Genomic DNA, 23,375 nt, shown 5'->3' on the forward strand with positions numbered 1-23,375 from the left:
GAAACTTGTTAAGGGTAAATTTCACACAAACATTAGGAAGTTTTACTTCAGACAGAGAAACAAAGACACGTGGAATAAGTGAACAAGTATTGTGGTACACTGTAAGATTTTAGGGACTTTCCAAACTCGATTTAATGCTAATTTAGAAGAATTAAGTGGATAAGACTGGTGAGCTTTGTTGAGCTGAATAGTCTTTTCTGTTTAGATTTTTCTAATGTTTGAATGTTCTTGTCAAAGTTGCACTATTACAGTATGTGTGTTGTGTCTTAGAGCCAGTTATAGTGAGACCCTAGGTAAAGAATCGTATGCAGAAAATTGCGGAGTGACTGGCAGTTGTCACCACTCAAGACTTTGGTTAAGATTATTATGTGTATGTACTAACCTTCAAGGACTAGAGGAGAAGAATCCAATAAACATTCCAGGTAAGTCTCACAAATTTCATGATAATGAACCATTCAGGCTGTACCTTCTCGTAATACTATGGAATAATAAAGACTGAAAAATGAATGAATGAATGTGCTTGTGTGACTAAAGGTTGCTAAAGTTTCCATTCAGTTATAGTTCAGTATTTTCCTTTTTCTCTTTCATTCCAGCATACAGAACATCATGATCAGTGGCCCACTGAATATAACAAAATCATACCAGTATGATAGCCAGACACAAACTGGAAAAGCAGTGGTGACATGGACACCTTCTGAAAATAACCTAGGCGAGTCCGTCCCCATTTGTTTCTTTGCTGAGACTCAGGAAGGGTAAGATGAGTTAAAAATTAAAAATCCGAAGGTGCCGTAAAGATGTGCTCAAACGGCAGTGGTGTCATTTTATGTTTTTTGTCTTTCAGGTACCAGTCTGAGCTGAGATGCATTGTAGTGACAGTAGGAAGACGTAACTCTCTTCCAATGAGTAAGTGCAGCTGCAAAATAAAAGAAGTTCATTGTTATTACTTTTGTTTTACTATAATAATTTAAGTTTATCTAGTGCAAAGATCACACCATACAGCAATCTGTAAACCATCAAACATTCAATCGATACGACACTCAAGACGGGTGAATCAAGATGGGGGTATCCATCACTGATCCTGGTGGGCCGTAGTGGCTGCTATTTTTCCTTCCTACCACTTTCTTCATCAGGGACAAATTTCTGCTGTTAATTAACTTCTGTTCCCTTCATTTTAATTGCTGTGTTTTAAAGGCTCCGTCCTCTGAAGTATTATTTTTTCCTTAAATGGCAGGCAAACAAAAGTAAGACATGAAGTGAGCCAACAGATGACCAGCTAACTCTCAACTTATTTCTCTCCATTCAGTTTCTTAATTACAAGACAATTCTTGTAGTTACTTAAACTCGTTATTTACCTACATGGCTATCTGATGCTCTCATTCTGCCACATTAGATATTTCAGAAATGGTTGATTTTCTTTTTTCTAAGAGAATCAGCAGAATGTTTTATAAACCTGAGCAGATCCACATTACTGAGTCCTTCACCTTTCTTTATTTTCAATGTTGTATAATGAACACAGGTTAGCTGGTCATGCAATGCCTCACATTGTGCCTCAATATTGTTTGACTGTTATTTAAATAAAAAAGAAATAATTAAGGGGTCTGCATCTTGAATAGCAAGTCAACTACAAATAAGACAAAAGAAGTTACTTAGCAGCAGAAACTGGTCACTAATTTATACCAGGATAGGTGGACTAGCAGATAATTTGGAATCGGTTACATCATTACAGAAGGACTTGGACAGCATACAGAATTGGGCAGATTTGTGGCAGATAAATTTAATGTCAGTAAATGTAAAGTATTACACATAGGAAGTAAAAATGTTAGGTTTGAATACACAATGGTCGGAAAATCTAGAGTACAATTTATGAGAAGGATTTAGGAGACATAGTGGACTCTAAGCTATCGACTTCCCGACAGTATTCAGAAGTCATTAAGAAGGCTAACAGACTGTCAGGTTATATAGCGCCTTGATGTGTGGAGTACAAGTCCAAGGAGGTTCTGCTCAACCTTTATAACACACTGGTGATGCCTCATCTGGAGTATTGGGGGCAGTACAAAAAGGACATAGCAGCGCTAGAAAAGGTCCAGAGAAGAGCGACTAGGCTGATTCAGTGCTACAGGGGATGAGTTATGAGGAAAGATTAAAAGAGCTGAGCCTTAAGGAGATGAAGAGGAGACCTGAGTGAAGTGTTTAAAATTATGAAGTGAATTAGTCCAGTGGATCGAGACTTGTATTTTAAAATGAGCTCATCAAGAACACGGGGACACAGTTGGAAACTTGTTAAGGGTAAATTTCACACAAACATTAGGAAGTTTTTCTTTACACAAAGAACGATAGACACTTGGAATAAGCGACCAAGTAGTGTGGCAGACAGTAAGACGTTAGGGACTTTCAAAACTCGACTTGATGTTTTCTTGGAAGAAATAAGTGGATAGGACTGGCTTTGCTGGGCTGAATTGCCTGTTCTCGTCTCGAGTGTTCTAATGTTCTAATTAAGAAAATGGTTAGAATGAAAACCTGCAGCCACTGTGGCCCTCCGGGATCAGAGCAGGACATCTCTACATTATAACAAATCATTCCAACTCCTACCTATCTTATTATTTCTCATTATTAAAACTGTTTTTATCGACTGAATGTCAAGTAAGAAAAGATATCAATAGAAACTCTCATCCATCCATCTTCTAACCCGCTGAATCCGAATACAGGGTCACGGGGGTCTGCTGGAGCCAATCCCAGCCAACACAGGGCACAAGGCAGGAACCAATCCTGGGCAGGGTGCCAACCCACCACAGGACACACACAAACACACCCACACACCAGCACACACTAGGGCCAATTTAGAATCGCCAATCCACCTAACCAGCATATCTTTGGATTGTGGGAGGAAACCGGAGCGCCCGGAGGAAACCCACGCAGACACGGGGAGAACATGCAAACTCCACGCAGGGAGGACCTGGGAAGCAAACCTGGGTCTTCTAACTGCGAGGCAGCAGCGCTACCACTGCGCCACCGTGCCACCAAGAAACTCTCAATAAAAGTTAAATAATGTACTCAATTCAGCTGGGATCCAGTAAAAGCTTGGTTCCTGCTTTATGCCAAGTACGTATAGCAAAAGCACTCTGTCCATATTTATCAAGCATCTCAGAATTTCACTTAACTATAATACAAATTTGCTCTGCCTCAGAGTAGGACATGAGAAGTACCTATGAAGCATCCTACACCCTGGCTAGGAGTACACATTTGTGAATGAATGACGTCAAGATTTTCATGTCCTGAGCCCTAAAATGGCCCTCATGATGACATTTTTTAGTTTTCTAATTCTAATGCTATGGCTACATCTCAACGATAATAATAATAATAATAATAATAATAATAATAATAATAATAATAATAATAATAATATTCAAAGTAGTAGAAGAAGAAGGAAAAAAAAATGAGGTAGGATATTAGGCTAAGCAGCACGTAACTGTTGCCACTTGATCACAACAACAAGAACAACTGTAATCGAAATGGACTGTCACAAACACAAAACAACTGCTAAATCTAATAACACTACTGCTAATTTAACAATGAATGATTCACAGCCTTACCTTCAGAAGAGTCACCTTCTCGCTGATATGACCACAGGAAGCTCCTCATAAAGTGACAGCTATTGAAACTTGCCATAGCTATAAGTCATGTTCACTCTTCTAGTATTTCCTGTCGTCTTCCATTGTCACATGTCAGATCTCTCTCCATCATCCTCTCTTATCTTTCTATGAAATTTTATTTACCTAATGCCCCGGGAAAACGCTGCATGCCTTCTTGACTCTTCTCAGGGTTGTAAAGTATAATACAAATGTTCCAGTGGCTCATGGAATGGAGAGCTCAACATACACAATAGGAAGTCTGAGAATTAGCTGATGTTAATTTTTAATATATATAAGTGATCTGGATAGGAATATAAATAACAAGCTGGTAAAACTGGCAGATGATACCAAGATAGATTGATAGGCAGGTAATCTCAAATCTTTTGAATCTTTCCTGAGGGACTTGGACAGCATACATGCGTGGGCAGATTTGTGGATGATGAAATTTAATGTAAGAAAATGGAAAGTATTACATGTAGGAAGTAAAAACTGTTAAATTTGAATACAGAGTCGGACGTCTTAAAATTGAATGTCCACCTTATGAGAAGGAGCTAGAAGTCTTAGTGGACTTGACACTATCAACTGCCAGACAGTGTGCAGAAGCCAATAAGAAGGCAAATAGAATTTCAGGTTATAAATGTAGGAAGGAAAAATGTGAGGGTTGAATCCACAATAGAATGAAAATTGAAAGTACACCTCATGAGAAGGACTTAGGAGTTCTAATGGACTCTACACTAGTAAATGCCGGAAAAATGTGAGGTTATATTGTGCTTTGATGTGTGAAGTACAAGTCCAAGGAGGTTCTGCTGAAGCTTTTTAACACACTGGTGAGGCCTCATCTTGAGTCCTGTGTGCAGTTTTAGTCTCCATGCTATCAAAAGGACATAGCAGCACTAGAAAAAGTCCAGAGAAGAGCGACCAGGCTGATTTCAGGGCTACAGAGGATGAGTTATGAAGAAACATTGAAAAGGCTGAGCTTGCAGTTTAAGCAAAAGAAGATTAAGAGTAAATATTAAGTGTTTAAAATTATGAAGGGAATTAGTGCAGTTGATCGAGACTGTGACTTGAAAATGAGTTCATCAAGAACACGGAGACACAGCTGGAAACTTAAGGGTAAATTTCATACAAACATTATGACATTTTTTGTTACACAGAGAACCAAAGACATGTGGAAAAAGTGACCAACTAATTTGTTAGACAGTAGGACTTTAGGGACTTTCAAAATTAGACTTGATATTTTTTTAAAAGAATTAAGTGCATAGGACTGGTGGGCTTTGTTGTGCTGAATGGCCTGCTCTTGTCTAGATTGTTCTAGAGTTCTAATACCTGCTGTAATACTCTTCCAGTGTTTCCACCTGCTTTTCCAGAGTTGCATACCATATCTCTCTCTGTAATCCCCTTTACCTTTTAAGAGATTCTATTTATCAAACACCCTGGGAAACACTTTATACCTTCTTGAAACTTCTCAGGCTTGTAAAGTGTAATGTGAATGTTCCAGTGGTTCATGGAATGTAGTGCTTAACATATCTATTATAAGTCACATTCACTCTTCCAGTGTTTGCAGTCGTCTTCCCGAGTTGCGTGCCATATCTCCATGATCCCACCCTTATTTTCTTTCAGATTCTATTTATATAATACCTCCGGAAACTCCATCTGCCTTCTCGAACCTTCCTGGGCTTGTTAAGTGTAACACGGGGTTTCAGGGGTTCATGGAATACAGAGCTCATCGTACCTGTGTGACATTTCGCTCTCAGTCACCCATGTACCCTGCTTATATTCAGAGTAATATGCGGGCTACTACAGTACAGTGTGCATCCATGATGATCCATGTCCTGATACTGTCATTTTACTTGCGATACACTTATGTGTGCTCAAGTTAGCTGTGTGTGTAATAGCTATGCCCACTCAGCTCCCACTTCTGATGAACCTTTTCTTTCCTTTGTCGTTTTCGATTTTCACATTCTCTTTATTTCCTGTTTTAATAATATGTTGTCGAGACCACCCCAGTAATATATGGAAAGGATCCTTCATACTTTAGTTGACACCACCATTGCCTGTGTTTCTTTCCCCACAGACATCAAATATCACATACGCAAATGCTGAGACTAGTATTTCCAGTTCCACAATTTTCCCACCCAATTGGTCTATTTTTGACAAAATTTTTGAGAAGAAAGGTTGCAATTTTTTTTGGGCTACTTTTTAAAGAAAAACACAGTATTTTTTGCTTATTCTTCAACCCCCCACACCACATTTTCTACATATTTTTCATACATCTGTCACTCCTTCCACTGACACTTGCATTTGTACATATTGTTTCCCGTTGTAAAATACCCAGGGGTCCCAGCCATATGGTACATACTATCACTCTGAAATATCTCTGCTGGGACATCACCCAGCCCAGGTTTTGAAGGTACGCACCTAACCCTCTTGCTCTGACACCGTCTCTCACTTTCAGGTGTGCCATTTTGTCTACCTCAGGTATTGGGCTATTTGGTCAAATTCACTATTTTTAAGCTTTCCTTGAGCTAGAAATTTTTAAGGACCTTCAACCCTGGTAGAGATAAGACGTGCAGGTAACCAGACCAAGACACTACAGTTTCTAGCTGCCTAGAGGACTTCTAGCCTTTTGTCATATCCTCAATGGGTCTGCCTTTTTTCCCCAGTAGACAATTTGGTGATACCACCTGGTGCCCAAGATCACTTTCAATCTTTTGTTATTCCTTCTTGGCCACACTCAAGAACTATGGTGGCGTTCAGGCACCCCTGACATTTGTTGGGCCACTGGCCTTCTCACATCATGGAAAACATTGTATTGTATGTTTTCAGCCAGTCCTTAAGCCTCTTTTGTGTACTTGTACCCCACTTCTGGTGTAACTGGTATAAATACAGAGCATACTGCTCCTTAGTAGATGGCTACGATATTACATTGGAATATGATTCTCGTAAGTGCACCATTCTAGTTGTGCCTGGAGTCCATCTCGGCAGCATCAGGTGTAAGACAGGACGCCATCGCTCATAGTCACTTACTCACAGCAGGTTCAATTTTATGGCAACTAACCTAATTTCAATATCTTGGGAATAAGTGAGGAACAATTAAGTTTACCTCGTATTTGAGTACAGTCTACTGGAGTTATATTTTTTCAATTATATCAATATGAAAGAGCAAATTATTTTATAATTCTGCAGACCCCCATAATTTGTTTAACCTTTGAACTGATCTAATTTACACTGCTGATCACATTTGTTGAATATGAATATCTCTTGCAGATATTGAGACCAGCATTGTGTGCACCAAGACAACGATGTCCGTGTTTGTCCTGAAGTCTTCGGCCCCGGGCCTTAATGAACATTACATGCGACTTAATGACCCCCGTTGTTCACTGACATCAAACTCAACACATCTGATCGCGAGTGTGTCTCTGAACTCCTGTGGTACTCGTTATCAGGTAAGGGCCTGGGCAGCAGGCTATTGTTGTGGTGTGTTAGATGTGCTGTATAAATGAAGACATATATACATATACCAGAGCAAGTGAGATTTTATGTAAGTTGAAAAGAATGAGAGTGTCATGGACCTCAATAATAATAGAAGTCTGATTCTTCAGATTCTCAAGTCAGGCTCAGATTCTTTTCTTGACCTTGTTTAGTTTGTTCACCACACTAACAGGTCAGTTGATGATGTAGCTAGCATGGCTCTTCACTACATTTGAAGAGAACTGGAAGTTCAGCCCATCACGCCTGCCACTCCTGTTTACCTGATTTCTACAAACTAACATCAACTTTAGTTTTGAGTTGTTTAGTCACCAAAATGCCAATGTCTACCACACTATGTGGTTTACTTATTCACAGGTTTCAATGGTTTTGCATAATAAAAGCCATTCTAACATTTGTCAAGAATCTACCCTTAACAAGCTTCCAATTGTGTCCCTGTGTTCTTGTCGTAGACCTCAAGTCACAGATGGAATCCACTGTATTAATTAAAAACTTCAGACATGTTACACTGTTTTCTTAAATCTAGAAGGTTCAATCAGTGCTTGATTGCGATACCAGCACTTCTCTGATCTACTTTTATTAGTATTGTTAGTAAATTTATGCATACTGTCACTTCTCCACGCTGCCTCCAAGGGATAAGCCCCTTCCACCAGAGCCATCTTTAGGTTTTCGGGGACCCTTGGCAAAGGTACCTGTTCAGGCCCTGCTGTTTCTATCCATATGAATTTATTATAATTATTTTATCCGTATGAATGCACAATAATTGTTGTATCCATATAAATGTGTAATAATTAATGATGTACTGTATAGCTTATCCTTTTATGACTATATATTAAATATATCAGATTTGGGAAGAACTTGTCAAAGGAACCTACTGACTATACCTAACATAGCATGTAAATCAAACCTGTAATGTAAAAACACCTTGCGCACTTTCATTTTTGCAAAGTCTTTGATTAAGTCTGAATAATCGAGGGAGTTGAAAACTTCATGCTCAATTGATATTAATGCTAAGCCATTCAATCGATCTTGCATCATGCTTGTTCATAGGTCACTCATAATCAGTTTGAGCTTAGAAAAGCTGCGTTCAGCAGATGCGACAGTTACAGGAATTGGCAAAGCGATATGTAATGCAACAAATCTTGCAAATTGTTCTTGTATATGAATTGCAAACTTTTAAGAGTAGAAAAAGTTTTTGCTAAATTGCGCAATTTGGCACATAAATTGTGAGTATCTGACCCACTAATTTCATCTATTAAGATATTGCCAAGAACAGTAATATCAGTTTTGCTCATGCTCTTAATGCATCCAGAATTGTGCAGGAACTCAAAATTGTCATAATGGGTTTTCATCTGGTCAAATCGTTCAGTCATTGACATTAAGGCTTAATCTAACAAGACACTGAAGAACTCAATGTCGAGTGTCATCATTGTTTCCTCTCTGCTCACACGTAACCATACTGATAATTTTGCCACTTGAGAAAATTTGTACATCTAAAACATGGACCTGTAAGTTGCATTTGGTTCGGCTAAAAAAAGGCCAGGCAGGGCCCTTTGGCAGTGGGAGCCCAAGATGGTCACCTACTTTGCCTATGCCTAAGAACGACCCTGCTTCCACTTTCTAATGTATTTTATTAGTTTCTGGGTATCGGCACACTTTCAGATTTCCAAAGACATCACCAACCCTCAAACCTCCTGCTCTCCAAACTAATTTAACAATTTATTTGTGTCAGAGCAGTTCAGGAGCTTCCATAATTTCTTGAGGTGCACAATGCTGCCAGTTTCTTCCGAGCTTCCATATTTCTTCAGAGTGCTGTGGAGGAATCTTTGAGGGAGTCCTCCAGATCAAATATGAGATCTCTAACTATATGTATTTTATATATATATATATCTATATATATATATATATAGCTTATGTGAAATTTACACTGTGAGGAGATACTGTATTCTCAACAAATATTCTGTAGCCGCTGATTAAGCATTTTATATGCTTTGGTGCCTGCTAGATTAATTCTTTCATTAGAAAAAGCTTGGCACGTAATGAACATCAAGTATTGGCTCTTCTTTATTATCTACATAATTTAGAAATGAGTTACAGAGAGACAATTATGCTTTACATGTGATTCTACTAATATGAAGTAGAAACTCTGACAACCTTTAAGAAATATCTGAATTTAGCTATTGGGACAGCTTAGCTATTAGCTAAACAAATTGGCTTGATGAACTGAACGGTCTCCTCTCATTTGTCAAATTTCTTATTTCTTTGTGTTTCTTATATAGCTCCTTGCTGATTTTCTTACTTGTTTGTTGTCCTCTCCATCTACCACTTCCTTGTTGTTACTTCTTTCACCAATCAGCTCACTTAAATAATGTTGGGTTATTGTCTTAACTGTTTTAGGGAGGATGTTGACATTTGTCGACATGTAGCTCTGAGGGTGGATGTTGACTAGACTTGACATTTGCAGCAGAGAGCAAAAAAAGCTGTAAACGTTGATAAAGCTCGCTATTATGTAGACCCTCTGTGCTGGGAGGACTGTTAGTCTCCTTGACTTGATGTCAAATCCCTGCATGTGTGTGAATAATGGCATCGACATCGGGTGAGAGAGTGAAGTGAATACGCAAAGCAAATCCTCTGGGGCATATTATTTATTATATAAATATGCACGATGACCTGCACAATCCTCCATGCATATTATTATTATTATTGTTATTATTATTATTGTGTATTATTTCTGAATCAGACGCTGACTTATTGAACTCCGATTTTGACGCAAAAACGAAAGTTAGCTGATTGGTATCCAGCTTATTGTAGTGCTGAACACCTTTGTGTACCTGAAATGTTTGCCTTGGGAGGACTGCATAGACATAAATTCATGAGAGGCAAACTGGCAACTGCACTTTATCAAATGAGGCAGCATGCTATTTGGCATTACGAATTACCAGCCACTCAACTACTTCAGGCTGTTTTTAACAGTAAGTGCCTTTCAGCTTATGAGTGATGAGCCAAACAGGTCTATAACAAGTGTGTGAATTTACATATTGTAGAGGCTCATGGAACATAAAACAGAGTGACATTTGTCATTAATAAGTATGCTACATTGATTTAGGTGTGAAACCACTGCTTTGTGTGCTGTTTCAAAAACCAGATTTTTGGAAAAATATTTAGCCCATGAACAAAAGGGAAAAACAACATCCTTAAAAGAGTTAAGGTCATAGATAGCCAAATTCATCAATTCATATTGCAAACTCCAGAGAATTACATATAAAACATTCGGCAGGCAATGCACGTTGGTGAAATCTCTGCATTGTTACAGTAGCCCAGGAGAAAATCAACCTAAACCACTTGCTACAAATTCCAAATATTCTGAAGAGTAACAACTTGCCATTTTGAACTGTGCTCTTCTATTTAGGTGTTCTGCTTTCATAAGAACTCTTGGAAAATATTTAACATGTAACACTTGTTTTTTATTTTTGTTTTGTTTTAAGGAAAATGATACAGAGATCATTTTCGAGAATGAGATTACAACATTTGATCATTTCAATCAAGTCATAAGCAGAAAAAACCAGGTCGAGATTCCTTTCAGTTGTTCTTACCCTAAAATAGGGAAAGCATCTGCTTCCTTCTCTCCTCACAAAGCCAACTACGTGTTCTCTGAAGCCGGCTTTGGCTCCTTCACCTTCCTGTTTGAATTTTATGAGAGCAGCGACTTCAGAAGCATCATCGACCCCAGCGAGTACCCGATTGAAGTGGAACTTGGGGAGATGTTGTATATGGGAATCAGTGTGGACTCGCCGCTTGACAACATCACGTTGTTTGTTCAGGACTGTAGAGCCACGCCTCATGACGACCCCAATGATCCAACCTACTATGACATCATTACGGACGGGTAAATGTCACCTTTTCTCAATCTGTTCAATTTTTGATAGAATGGTCTTAAGTTAAAAAATGCATACTCCTTAGGATGGTCTCATATTTAAATCTGCAATAATATCAAACATGGACAATTAGTTAATCTCTAACCACTACACCTCGTAAAACTCAATAAACTTGTTGACATTTCAGAGTAAAAGTAAATTGAAGGGAAGTGAAACTGACATAGAAAACAGGTGCAATAAAAAAAAAAAAAAACAGAGCATGAAGATTTGAGGCACCCCCAATTTATCGAGAAATAAAATAACAAAGCAATCTACATTTGTTTAGTAGTTACTGTACGTCTTTTCAGACGTGATTATAACCATAGAATTCCTGCAGATGGTGGTGGAACCATTTAAGAGGTTAGTGGGCTCAGGCACCCAGAAACTGGAAGTGATGTCATGACTTGTCTCGTTGTCGATCATCGGATCTATGGATGAAAACACAGGAGAGACATTAGGCAACAGTGCCAACCCATGGTTGGTGGTGGCATTACAGTCAAATGAGCCACACATGTTGGACACACGATTCTTAAAAGAAAGGATAGTAAGTGTTGTGACAACCACATCACATTGTCTCCATTATGGGAACCTTTTTATGAGGTTACATGTCATTCTATGGTTTATTTTATTAAATATTTAAAGTATAGACACAACCTGTGATATCATTGCACATCTGCTATTAACAGGAATTCTCCACCCAAAAGTCAGTGAGTCAGTCATAATCCAACCCGCTATATCCTAACACAGGGTTACGGGGGTCTGCTGAAGCCAATCCCAGCCAACACAGGGCACAAGGCAGGAACAAATCCAGGGCAGGGCGCCAGCCCACCGCAGGGCTCACACACACACACATGCCAAGCACACACTAGGGACAATTTAGGATTGCCAATGCACCTTACCTGCATGTCTTTGGACTGTGGGAGGAAACCCACGCAGACACGGGGAGAACAATGCAAACTCCACGCAGGGAGGACCTGGGAAGGGAACCCACTACACTGCACCACCGTGCCGCCCTCCACTCTTTTTTCTGTGTTGTTTACCCCATGTACTTTGAAGCGATGGCTGAAAAAAAGTTTAATCTCATGTTTTTGTGGAGAATGGATATAAAGTTTCTCATATAGCAGGAGCCAATGGTGATCACCACTGCACAACAGCAAAAGATATTAAAAACATCCATTAAAAAATCTCATATTACTCAAGTCATACAATCCGCATGCCAGAATCATATGTTAATAGCATGTAAAACCTATGTATTTTTTGTACATATATTGTTAAAATAGCTGTGCTCTGAGGCTCCGTCCACGTAGTGGTGAAACAGGACAAACTCATATAAAGAAATAAAATGAAATGTAATTCTGGCCAAGCGGAATGTAGGTACGCCCCAACATCAGACATTGGCACTGTATCTGATCGTGCTCAGCTCTGATGGTAGAGCGTCCCCCGCGTGGGGAGAAGAACACATGGTCATAATAGCTCTGCCAATGAGCAGCTACCCTCTAAAATACATGTAGCTCTCAAAAACGTCAAACGTTACTCCTTTACAATCTGAAGATGATGATGTCTGTTGAACAAACAGGTATCCCTAGCTAAGTAAAGGTAAGGTACACACCAACACGTGGTGAGAAGTAAAGTGACTCGAACAGACACTGGAGCGTGAATGAGGAGAAACCCCCCCACCCCCTTCCCCTCGGGCCGCAGCATCTCTCTCTGATTCGCACAAATAAATTGGTATCGCAAGTGAACTATGAGAGAAGTTGCAAAATCAAATGGAATGTTCTAGCAAATTATAGAAAAAAAAATCCATTAAGTAGTTCTCTCATGAAAAGTGGACAGACATACAGAAAGACAGACATTGGATTTTTTATATATATAGATAGATTTACAAGTCCAAAGAGGTTCTGCTCAAACTTTACAATGGGCTGCTGAGGCCTCATCTGGAGTACTGTCTTTAATTTTGGTCCCAGAGCTACAAAAAAAAACACAACAGTGCTAGAAATGGTACAAAGAAGAGCGACTAGACTGATTCCAGGGGCCTCATGTATAAACGGTGTGTACGCACAGAAATGTTGCGTAAGAACTTTTCCACGTTCAAATCGCGATGTATAAAACCTACACTTGGCGTAAAGCCATGCATTTTTCCACGGTACCTCAGGCCTTGTCGTACGCAAGTTTTCCGCTCGGTTTTGCAAACTGCCGGCACCCAGCGTCAAAGCAATGGTACTGTTCTTGTGTGATTACTCATTATTTTCATGACGCGGCTTTATAAATACACAGAAACTAACCGCATATTGTTTATTAGTGTAATACATCTGATTGTAATTAACTCGTAACAATATAATGGTCCAGGGAACAGCCATAGTATTCCAAATACCATAACTGCTTTAGCGTTGTTACTCTCACTTCTCCTTCTTCTTTTTCTTTCAGCTCCTCCTGTTAGGAGTTGCCACAGCGGATCATCTTTTTCAATATTTCTCTCACTGCACCACTCACAGTATTTATATCACTGTATCTGAGTGTGAATCACAGCAGCAGCTGATTGGAAAGAGAATTATCAGTATACGGCATTAAGCACACGCTGTCTCTGCCACGGCAAAACGTTTCAAAGCCTTTCTTGTACGGACCTCGCGGTTCAGAAACAGTTTCATCCCAAGAACTTTAAATGCACTCAATCAATTGCTCCTTGTAGAACTGTTTGTACTTATAAGTACAATCACCCCACTGTAAACTTGCACTACAGTTATAATATCTCACAACCTGGGCCACTTTATAAAGCGCATATTTACATATGATGACGATATCATTTTTAAGGTGAAATGCAGCAAAATATGTTTGTTAAATTATACACATAAAACTTTAACTTCATTTAAATAATCTATATTCTTCACTGGGAGTGTCGTGAAGGATAGAATAATTAAACATGTACTACGAAGATATTTCAATGTTCTTTAAACGTTTTGAAGAATCGGCTAAGCTTACAGATGGCTTAACTTCTATTACAGAGCTGATTGTATGGCGATCGGTTACTTGGGGAAAGAAAAGCAAGGACTCTTGGGCGCACGCCAATATATATTGAATATAAAACAGAAAGAGAAAATAACAACACAGCTAAAAACGCAGCGACAAATTTCGACAAAAGATAAATGCTTGTCATGAGCACGAGGCTCATGAAACACATGTTTAATAATGTGCTTTAGCTCCTATCATCATGAAAATGACATCACGTATACATCTCAGTATTTTAGTTATTCAGAGAGCTGTAATATCACAAATGTAATGGACTCTGTGTCCAGTTGGAGGAAGAGAGCCAGTTTAAGAAGCAAGTAGTGATTCACGCACATAGAGCACATACGAGTAGAAGATAAAATACAAAACAAAGCATTTAACGTGCTACTTTAATTACGATGTGATTTGAGAAACTGGTTGATTAAACGATTTTAAGATGGAGTTTATAATGTTCTACTAAATGACAAAATAAACTACGTGATTAAAGTGGAAATGTCGAGATTGAAGTTGACATTTCGTGCTTTTTCCCCACCGTGTGCCTTTTTTCTCTGTACCCTAATAAACTTTCAGATGACACTCAGACAGTGGCCTTACAACTCTTCTTTTCACGGCAACTTTGATATGTGACTTCTTTTTTATTTCCGGCACTGTGCGATTTTGTGAATGTGAGCTTTCAAGTTTCTCCAACACGCTATGTCACTCGATCAACTTCCTTTTGTTGATTATACCACGGTTTATTTGAACAAATAGTATGTTTTTCCTTTGCCTCCACTTGGTATTCGCTGAAATTCTTATATTTTCCCCGTGCTTTTCCCATTGTCTTTTCACAGAAGGCTGCGCTTAAGGGCGATTTATATTGATTTGCATATTCAAATAGGCGTAATTCTGGGAGGATTTGGGGCGTTACATAATGCGCGTGCATGAGCGTTAGTTTTCACGCTGATCGGGATTTATGTAACGGAAGAACGTGGAAGTTGGAGTACGCACAGATTCCTGCATCTGGATTTTTCGTGCGTAAGCACATTTCGGCTTTTGTGCTTACGCCATGTTATAGTGCGAGTTCTACGCACGGCGTTATACATGAGGCCCCCAGGGCTGCAGGGGATGAATTAGGAGGAAAGATTAAAAGAACTGAGACTTTCAGTTTAAGGAAAAGAGAATTAAGAGCAGACCTGACTGAAGAGTTTAAAATTATGAAGGGAATTAGTCCAGTCGATCAAGACTGTTATTTTAAAATAAGTTCATCAAGAACACAGGGACACAGATGGAAACTTGTGAAGAGGAAATTTCACACAAACATTAGGAAGTCGTGTGGTCATTAGAAAGACTTTAAGGGCCTTCAAAACTCGACTGAATAAATTAATTGGATCGGACTGGTGAGCTCTTTTGGGCTGAATGGCCTTTCTGTCATCCAGATTGTTCAGATCTTCAGTGTCTTCAGTGTTGGAAATAACACCTAATGCATACACTTGGTGCTAATTGCCTTAGTTTGCTGTAGCCTCGCACTTCTTTCTTCTTCTGACTCGTTAACTTGGAGCTGCCTTGCCGGCTCTTTGAACTTCATGCTTTTGCTTCGCACTTCCGGGCCGGGCAGACAGACACACACACGTCCACGTGTAGACATTTAAATATAGGATTCTTCTCCAGTTATGTTTGTGTCCCATACTATTAGGTCTGAAATACTACTTTGATCTTTTTTTCCAAATATGAGACAACTGATTCTCATGTCAAATTCTGACCTTCCAGGTGTGTTCAGGATGACACGACAATCATCTTCCCCAGCAACCAGACAGACTTCAGATTTGGAATGGCAGCCTTCACTTTTATCGGGGATTACAGCCAGGTTAGTGATGAGTGGACACAACAGAATATTCAGTTGAAATGTGACCACTTATACTCATTGCATATTGATTATATATAGTATTGTTCTTCCATTTTAAGGTATACATGACCTGTACGGTCATTGTGTGTATTGCTGCAAGTCCCGGAACCCGATGCTCTCAGGGCTGTGTTAACAGCACATCTACTGTGCACAGATTCAGGAGATCATTGGCCTCAGAAAGCCAGGAGCACTTCATCTCTCAAGGACCACTCTACCTTTCAAAAAAGAACAATAATCGTAAGTTTGAATTTCCTACTCTTTCCTACTCTGATTTCCACCTATTTAAACATGGCAAGCCTTAATAATAATACGTGCAAAGAAAATGAAAAATAGATCACATCAACACCATTTGCATATCCAACTCAATCAACACACACAAAACACATCAACAAAAAGCAAACCTGTGGACTAAAGTAACAAGTGACATGGGTTTTGGTGCCACCTGGAGGAACTATAAAAGAAGTACCTGGATGGGAGGACAGCATGTTGAAAGAAGAGGTATCTTCAACAGGATCCATGGTAGGCAACACAAGCCATTGAGGTGAATACAAAGGGGTTTCTGCAGCAGTGAGTGGAGGTTTGATGGTCGTCAGGTGGTGTTGGTGACAGAAAAGAGATTTCTCTGCAAAGTTATTGAGAGAGATGCTGAAGACTCGATTCTAAATGGTCCCTAGTTTGTGCTTGGTGTGTGGGTGTGTGTGTGCTCTGCGGTGGGCTGGTACCCTGCCCAGGATTTGTTTCCTGCCTTGCGCCCTATGTTGGCTGGGATTGGCTCCAGCAGACCTCCGTGACTCTGTAGTTAGGATATAGCGGGTTGGATAATGGATGGATGGATGGATGCTGAAGACTGATTTTAAATTTTTTGAAAGTGTTTCTTAAAACTTGTCACAGTCCTGTTAGATCTTGCAGCCTTTTCTTTGAACAGAAATATTAGAATGTTAAAACATTACAACAATCTAGAGGAGAACAGGTCATTTAGCCCAACGAAGCTCATCATTCAGATTCAATGTTTAAAACAACATCAGTAATGCTGTAGCCAAAGTGGTTTACATTAAAACGTGCTTCTTCCTCTTTTTTTGGCTGATCCCATTAGGTGTTTCCACAGCAGATCATCTTTTTCCATCTTGTCCTCGTCATCTTGCTCTGTCACCCCCATCACCTGCATGTCCTCTCTCACCACATCCATAAACCTCCTCTTAGGCCTTCCTCTGTTCCTCTTGCCTGGCAGCTCTATCCTTAGCATCCTTTTCCCAATATACCCAGCGTCTCTCCTCTGAACATGTCCAAACCAACACAATTTTGCCTCTCTGACTTTGTCTCTCAACCGTCAAACCTGAGCTGACCCTCTAATGTCCTAATTTCTAATCCTGTCCATCTTCATCACACCCAATGCAAATCTTAACATCTTTAACTCTGCCACCTCCAGCTTCTGGTCAGTGCCACCGTCTCTAGCCCATATAACATAGCTGGTCTCACTACCATCCTGTAGACCATCCCTTTCACTGATACCTGTCTGTCACAGATTACTCCTGACATTCTTCTCCACCCACTCCACCCTGCCTGCACTCTCTTCTTCACCTCTCTTCCACAATCCCCATTACTCTGTACTGTTGATCCCAAGTATTTAAACTCCTCCACCTTCAACAACTCTACTCCCTGCATCCTCCCCATTCTGCTGACCTCCCTCTCATTCACACACATGTATTCTATCTTGTTCTTACTGACCTTCATTCCTCTACTCTCCTCTCCTCTCCTCTCATATCTTCACCTCAACCTGCTCCCTACTCAAACTACACCGTATCATCAGCAACCATGTTAGTCCACAGGGACCCCTGAACATCCATCACCATTGCAATTAAGAAAAAAAAAAAATATATATATATATATAGTGGTACCTTGGTATACGTCTGCTTTGGAATAATTCCAACTTGGTACACGTCCTGTTTGGACGCAAAAAATTTTGCTTGGTATACGACTTTTGTTTGTAATACGACTCGCGTGCTAAAACACCGCGCGCTACCCTTGTTTACCTCTCGAAACAAAGTCATGACTGCCCACGACCGTCAGTATGCCAGATGCTAGCATTCAGTGAATAACCTGCGCACTACCCTTGTATACCTTTCGAGGCAAAGCCACCACTGCCCACGAGTGTCAGTATGGCAGTTGCTAGCATTCAGTGAACAACCCGCGCTATAACTCTGTGAATTTTCACGTGATTTCGTGTTTTTTTGCATCAATTTTAATTGATTTTTGAAAAGTATGAAGATGGCATGCATATCCGGGAACTGGCTGCTGCATACTGTATGCCGAAAAAGACGGTATCTATGATTGTGACAAACAAAGACGTTATTAAAAAGTAAAGTGAGGTTAAATTTTCATTTATTTCATCTGATTGCTTTTGCATTTATGCATTTTAGTATTAAGCAGTGTTTAAATTATTTTATGCAACCCCATCAATGTATAATATGCCAATAACAATAGGATTTTTTTCCATGGGAACAGATTAATCATTCTCCCTTTATTTCTGATGGGAAAAATTCATTTGGTATACATCCTGTTTAGTATAAGTCCAAAGATCTGGAACGGATTAAGGACATATACCGAGGTACCACTTGTATGTATATATGAACTTATTGGGAGTACAAAGGGAGAACAAATTGAATTGCCTGATAGCAGTGAGATCAAAAGACCATCAAGGCACCTCTTAGTACACCATAGCGGAAAGAACCTTTGCAAAAAAAAGTGAGAGCGCCTCCAGGGAGGGATTTTTCATGAAGGCATCCAATTTTGCCATCATCCTCTATTCTAAAACAGCTTCCGATGTGTCCAGGGTTCCCTTGCTTTCCTGATAAGTTTGTTCAGGCATTGTGTGTCTTTTTAGACTCAAGTAAAACAAAATACGGCCAACAGTGAATTAAAGAAAAGGAAAGAAGATGACTAAGAGTAGGGAAGCCATCCGTATCGGTGAAGATCACTGAAAGCTAGTGCTATTCTAAGTCAGTCGGTAACTGATGTTATATATTATTTGAAACTGGAAAAAATCTAATTCTCACTTAGAGGATCTGTGCAGAACTTCTTCAAAACCTGGGAGAATCTGATCAATAAAATTTTACAGTAAGCATTTAAATTGAGGAAGCAGGTTCTCTCCCCTCTTTAACTCCATTTATCTTTATTTATTTATTAATTTATCTATTTACTTATTTTTATTAGCTTAAAGTTTTACTCTGCTGGCCTAGCTTTCTTTCTCAGGGGTGGGGGTTGATTTGTTTCGAAGCTATTTTTGTAAAACTTGATTTATTTGAATGCAATGTTATTTGATTTTAATAAAAACAATAAAATATATTTTAAAAAAAAATTTAAAGCTAAGACAGAATCAGTACTACTATCACACTGACCTTGCGTATCAAGACTGGTAAATAAGGTTTTAAAACCAGATATAATCGAAGAATTTAAAAAGCAAGAATAGCAAGGGAGTACTCAAGATGAGGCCTCACCAGTGTGTTATTAAGCTTGAGCAGAACCTCCTGGGACTTGTACTCCACACATCAAGGCGCTATATATCCTAACATTCTGTTAGCCTTCTTAATGGCTTCTGAACACTGTCGGGAAGTCGATAGCTTAGAATCCACTATGACTCCTACATCCTTCTCATAAGGTGTACTCTCAATTTTCCGACCGCACATTGTGTATTCAAACGTCGCATTTTTACTTCCTATGTGTAATTCTTTACATTTACTGACATTAAATTTCATCTGCCACAAATCTTCCCACACCTGCCTGCTGTCCAAGTCCTTCTGTGATGATATAACGGATTCCAAATTATCTGTTAATCCACCTATCTTGGTATCATCTGCAAACTTAACCAGCTTGTTGCTTATATTCCTATCCAAATCATTTATATATATATTAAAAATAGCAGCGGCCCTAGCCCTGACCCCTGCTGAACACTACACTTATCACCCAATTCTGATGAGGTTCCTCACACCATCACCTTTTTCATCTTGTGTCTGAGCCAATGCTGCACCCATCTACACCCCACACCCTGAGCTCCCACTTCTTTTAGTTTGATGCCCAACCTCTCATGTGGCACCTTATCAAATGCTTTCTGAAAGTCCAGATAAATAATCTCATCTGCTCCACTTTGATCGTATCCTTTTGAGGCCTCCTCATAGAATTCCAGCCTGTTAGTAAAACATGACCTCCCTGTCCTTGCCATGTGTTGCTCAATCTTATCCTTAATAATTCCTTCCATTAATTTTCCTGTGATGCATGTTAAGCTTACTGGCCTATAGTTGCTTGGATCTGCCCTGTCACCCTTCTTATATAATTGGATGATATTTGCCATTTTCCAGACGTTCCGAATTTTTCCAGTATGCAGTGAATTCCTAAAAATATTCATCAAGGGTTTCTATTTGTACTCACTAGCCTCCTTAAGAACTTGAGGGTAAATATTATCTGGTCCTGGTGATTTGTTTGTATTCAGCCTATTTAATCTGAGCAATTGTTTTTATCACATCTATTCTATCACATTTTATCACACATTTCTGCTTTTGTTACATCTCATCTTGATTATTGCAATGCTGTATTTGCTACGTTGAGCAGTTCTTCTGTTGCTCGGCTCCAAAGAGATACAGAATGCTGCAGCTGGACTTCTTGCTTGGTGCCAATGTCATGTTCATATTTCTCCAATTTTAGCATCACTTCACTGACTTCCGAGTCAATACTGAATTAATTTTAAAATTGCATGGAATATTTTTAAAGCTTTGCATGGTTTTGCTTCTGATAATGTTATGGAACTGCTAGCACCGCATCAAACAATGAGGCCCTTAAGGTTGTCAGACCAAGGCCTACTTACTGTTCCAAAATCTAAACTGAAGACTAAAGGTGACAAAGCTTTTTCTGTGATGTCCCCTAGACTTTGGAACCTATCCCAGCTAGCATAGGGTGCAAGGTAGGAACAAAACCTGGGCAGGGTGCCACAAACACACACCCACACACCAAACTCGCACACTAGGGACAATTTGGCATCGGCAATTCACCTGCATGTCTCTGGGTATTGGGAGGATACCGGAGCTCCTGGAGGAAACCCACAGAGACACAGGGAGAACATGCAAACTCAACAGAAGGAGGACCTGGGATGCAAATTGTGGTCTCCCAACTGTGAGGCAGCAGCGCTACCACTGTGCCACCTATTTGTGATTGTATTTTATTATTTTTAATTGTTTTACCTGCTTTTATCATTTGTTTTTATTTCTACTTATGTCCTTTGCTGGAGTTGTTTGTTTTATTTTGTGTTTTCAAAAGAGCTATATAAGTAAAGTTATTATTATGATTCTGAAGTTAACTACACAAGTTTAAGAATATCCATCCATTTTCTAACCCACTGAATCCGAACACAGGGTCACGGGGGTCTGCTGGAGCCAATCCCAGCCAACACAGGGCACAAGGCAGGAAACAATCCTGAGCAGGGTGCCAACCCACCGCAGGACACACACCCACACACCAAGCACACACTAGGGCGAATTTAGAATCGCCAATCCACCTAACCTGCATGTCTTTGGACTGTGGGAGGAAACCGGAGCGCCCGAGGAAACCCACACAGACACGGGGAGAACATGCAAACTCCACGCAGGGAGGTCCCGGGAAGCGAAGCATCAGCACTACCACTGCGCCACCGTGCCGCCAGTTTAAGAATATACATTGCCATTTGCGCATGTGAACACAGATACATCAGAAAATGACCAGTTTACATTTTGTATTTTCTATTTCATACCGAAAACCTTCAGAAAGCAGTTTAAAACACATTAGTCCTACCTGTACATACACACTGGGCTTTATCACAAATCTCTTTCCATAACAAATGTATGGCACCTTACATATAACTTGCTTTTTTTTACCAAACCATCTCTACTTGACCATAAAAACAATTTTACAGTCCAGAAGATGATGCATATTCTTTCACTGTACATATATACAGTAAATAAGTCTACCTCATTGTCCACTTCCTTCCTTTATCTTCCTCTATAATTTTCAGATACAGATGGAATCTGAACACCATTAGCATCACATGCCCTTCACTGCTGTAGCCTACTGCACATTTATTTATTTAAATATGTCCGTACCAGTGTGGTCATTTCATTTCAGCGATTAATTCTTCTCTTCTTTCCTTTTATTTCTTTACAGAAGTCAGTTTGAATCCAAACACTCTCGTCATTGTGATGGGCTTCATTGCAGCTGTGGCCATTGTGGCCTCTGTGGTCGGGGTTGTGATTTATAAGATAAAAATGTCAAAAGTGGTCCGATACGAACGTCTTTCTGCTTCAGAGATCTGAGCATCTTTAGAATGAGGTGTCTCCTCAGTGGATTTGGCCGAAAAGAGGAGAAATTACCGGGAAGAGGCCATAACTGCATTTCTGAAATATAGCTATTGACCTTATATATGGTGGGGAGAATCAAAGTCAGATTGAGGTGGCTTTGAAAACCACAGTTAGATTACTTTTGATTATTTTTTGCTTTAAAATCTGCAGGAGTCCATTCACAAAGAGTAAAATACTGATAGCAAGTGCTCCACTTTCAAAACCTAATATTGTCATTAAATTGGAAATTTAAGGAGCGATAAATTTATTAGTTTCAAGATTCATCCCTCGCATTAGGATGTTTGTTGTTTTAATCGTCTCAATGCATTCAAAGAAAATAAGAGCAGGTTGTGGTCGGAAAAAAAGAAGAGAAAAATTGTGAACAGATGTGGAGCTGACTGACCCTTTGAGAACTTTTACTTTTCAGTTGCTTTGTCTGTGGCAGTCCAAAACTTAATCCTGCACCTCGGGTGTCTGCATTTTCTGAAAAAAATTCTAGCTTAAGAAAATGTTTACTGCACTGAATTAAAATGTGATTAAATATATATTTTAAAAATGTCTGTTGTTGTAGAGATGTATGTTCCATGTTCTACTTCAGGGGTGCCCACAATTCTTCGGCTTGCGAGCTACTTTTAAAATAGTATATAATATACTGAGTATACTTTATACATAAAATATATGGCACAATAACAAATCAATACATTTATGGTCACTACAGTATTTGGATTTAATAATCTTCATGTGGGAAAAGGCTGACTCGCATAAAAAGTAGAGCTGAATAATGCAGTCAAGGAGCTTTGGAATTCAGCCGAGTGAAAAATGACGGCTGTCCAATTAACTGCGATTTTAGTTCCCTCTCCTTTTTCTTTCTCAGATCGCTTTTCTGAAGGAAGTCAGTTTTGTAGTTTTTCTGAACAGTTCGAAAGTGCCTTTCCACAATTTCCTTGTTTGGAATAGCAATGATAGATTGACAGATCAGACAAACGCACTTCGATTGTAACATTGTGAGAAAAAAAATCCTCTTCCAAATCCACATCCAGCCCATAATCTCCCCAAACAATTTTTTTTAAATACCTTCTTTAGTCGATATAAATTGGAAGGC

General features: G+C 39.4%; 1 protein-coding gene across 2 annotated transcripts in view; it reads left to right on the forward strand.

Annotated features, from left to right (window-relative positions):
- LOC120514751 overlaps positions 1–22,750 on the forward strand; it is a 48,097-nt gene extending 25,347 nt beyond the window's left edge. For both annotated transcript variants that reach the window (XM_039735285.1, XM_039735292.1), the window contains 7 exons: positions 594–752; positions 842–903; positions 6,897–7,075; positions 10,604–11,004; positions 15,782–15,878; positions 15,977–16,154; positions 22,101–22,750. In XM_039735285.1, the coding sequence (XP_039591219.1) occupies positions 594–752; positions 842–903; positions 6,897–7,075; positions 10,604–11,004; positions 15,782–15,878; positions 15,977–16,154; positions 22,101–22,249 (1,225 nt within the window). In that variant the 3' untranslated portion in view covers positions 22,250–22,750. The remainder of the gene's footprint in view (positions 1–593; positions 753–841; positions 904–6,896; positions 7,076–10,603; positions 11,005–15,781; positions 15,879–15,976; positions 16,155–22,100) is intronic.
- Positions 22,751–23,375: the final 625 nt, after the last annotated feature.

The sequence above is a fragment of the Polypterus senegalus genome, chromosome 1, assembly GCF_016835505.1.
Source record: "Polypterus senegalus isolate Bchr_013 chromosome 1, ASM1683550v1, whole genome shotgun sequence".
NCBI classification, from domain to species: domain Eukaryota; kingdom Metazoa; phylum Chordata; class Cladistia; order Polypteriformes; family Polypteridae; genus Polypterus; species Polypterus senegalus.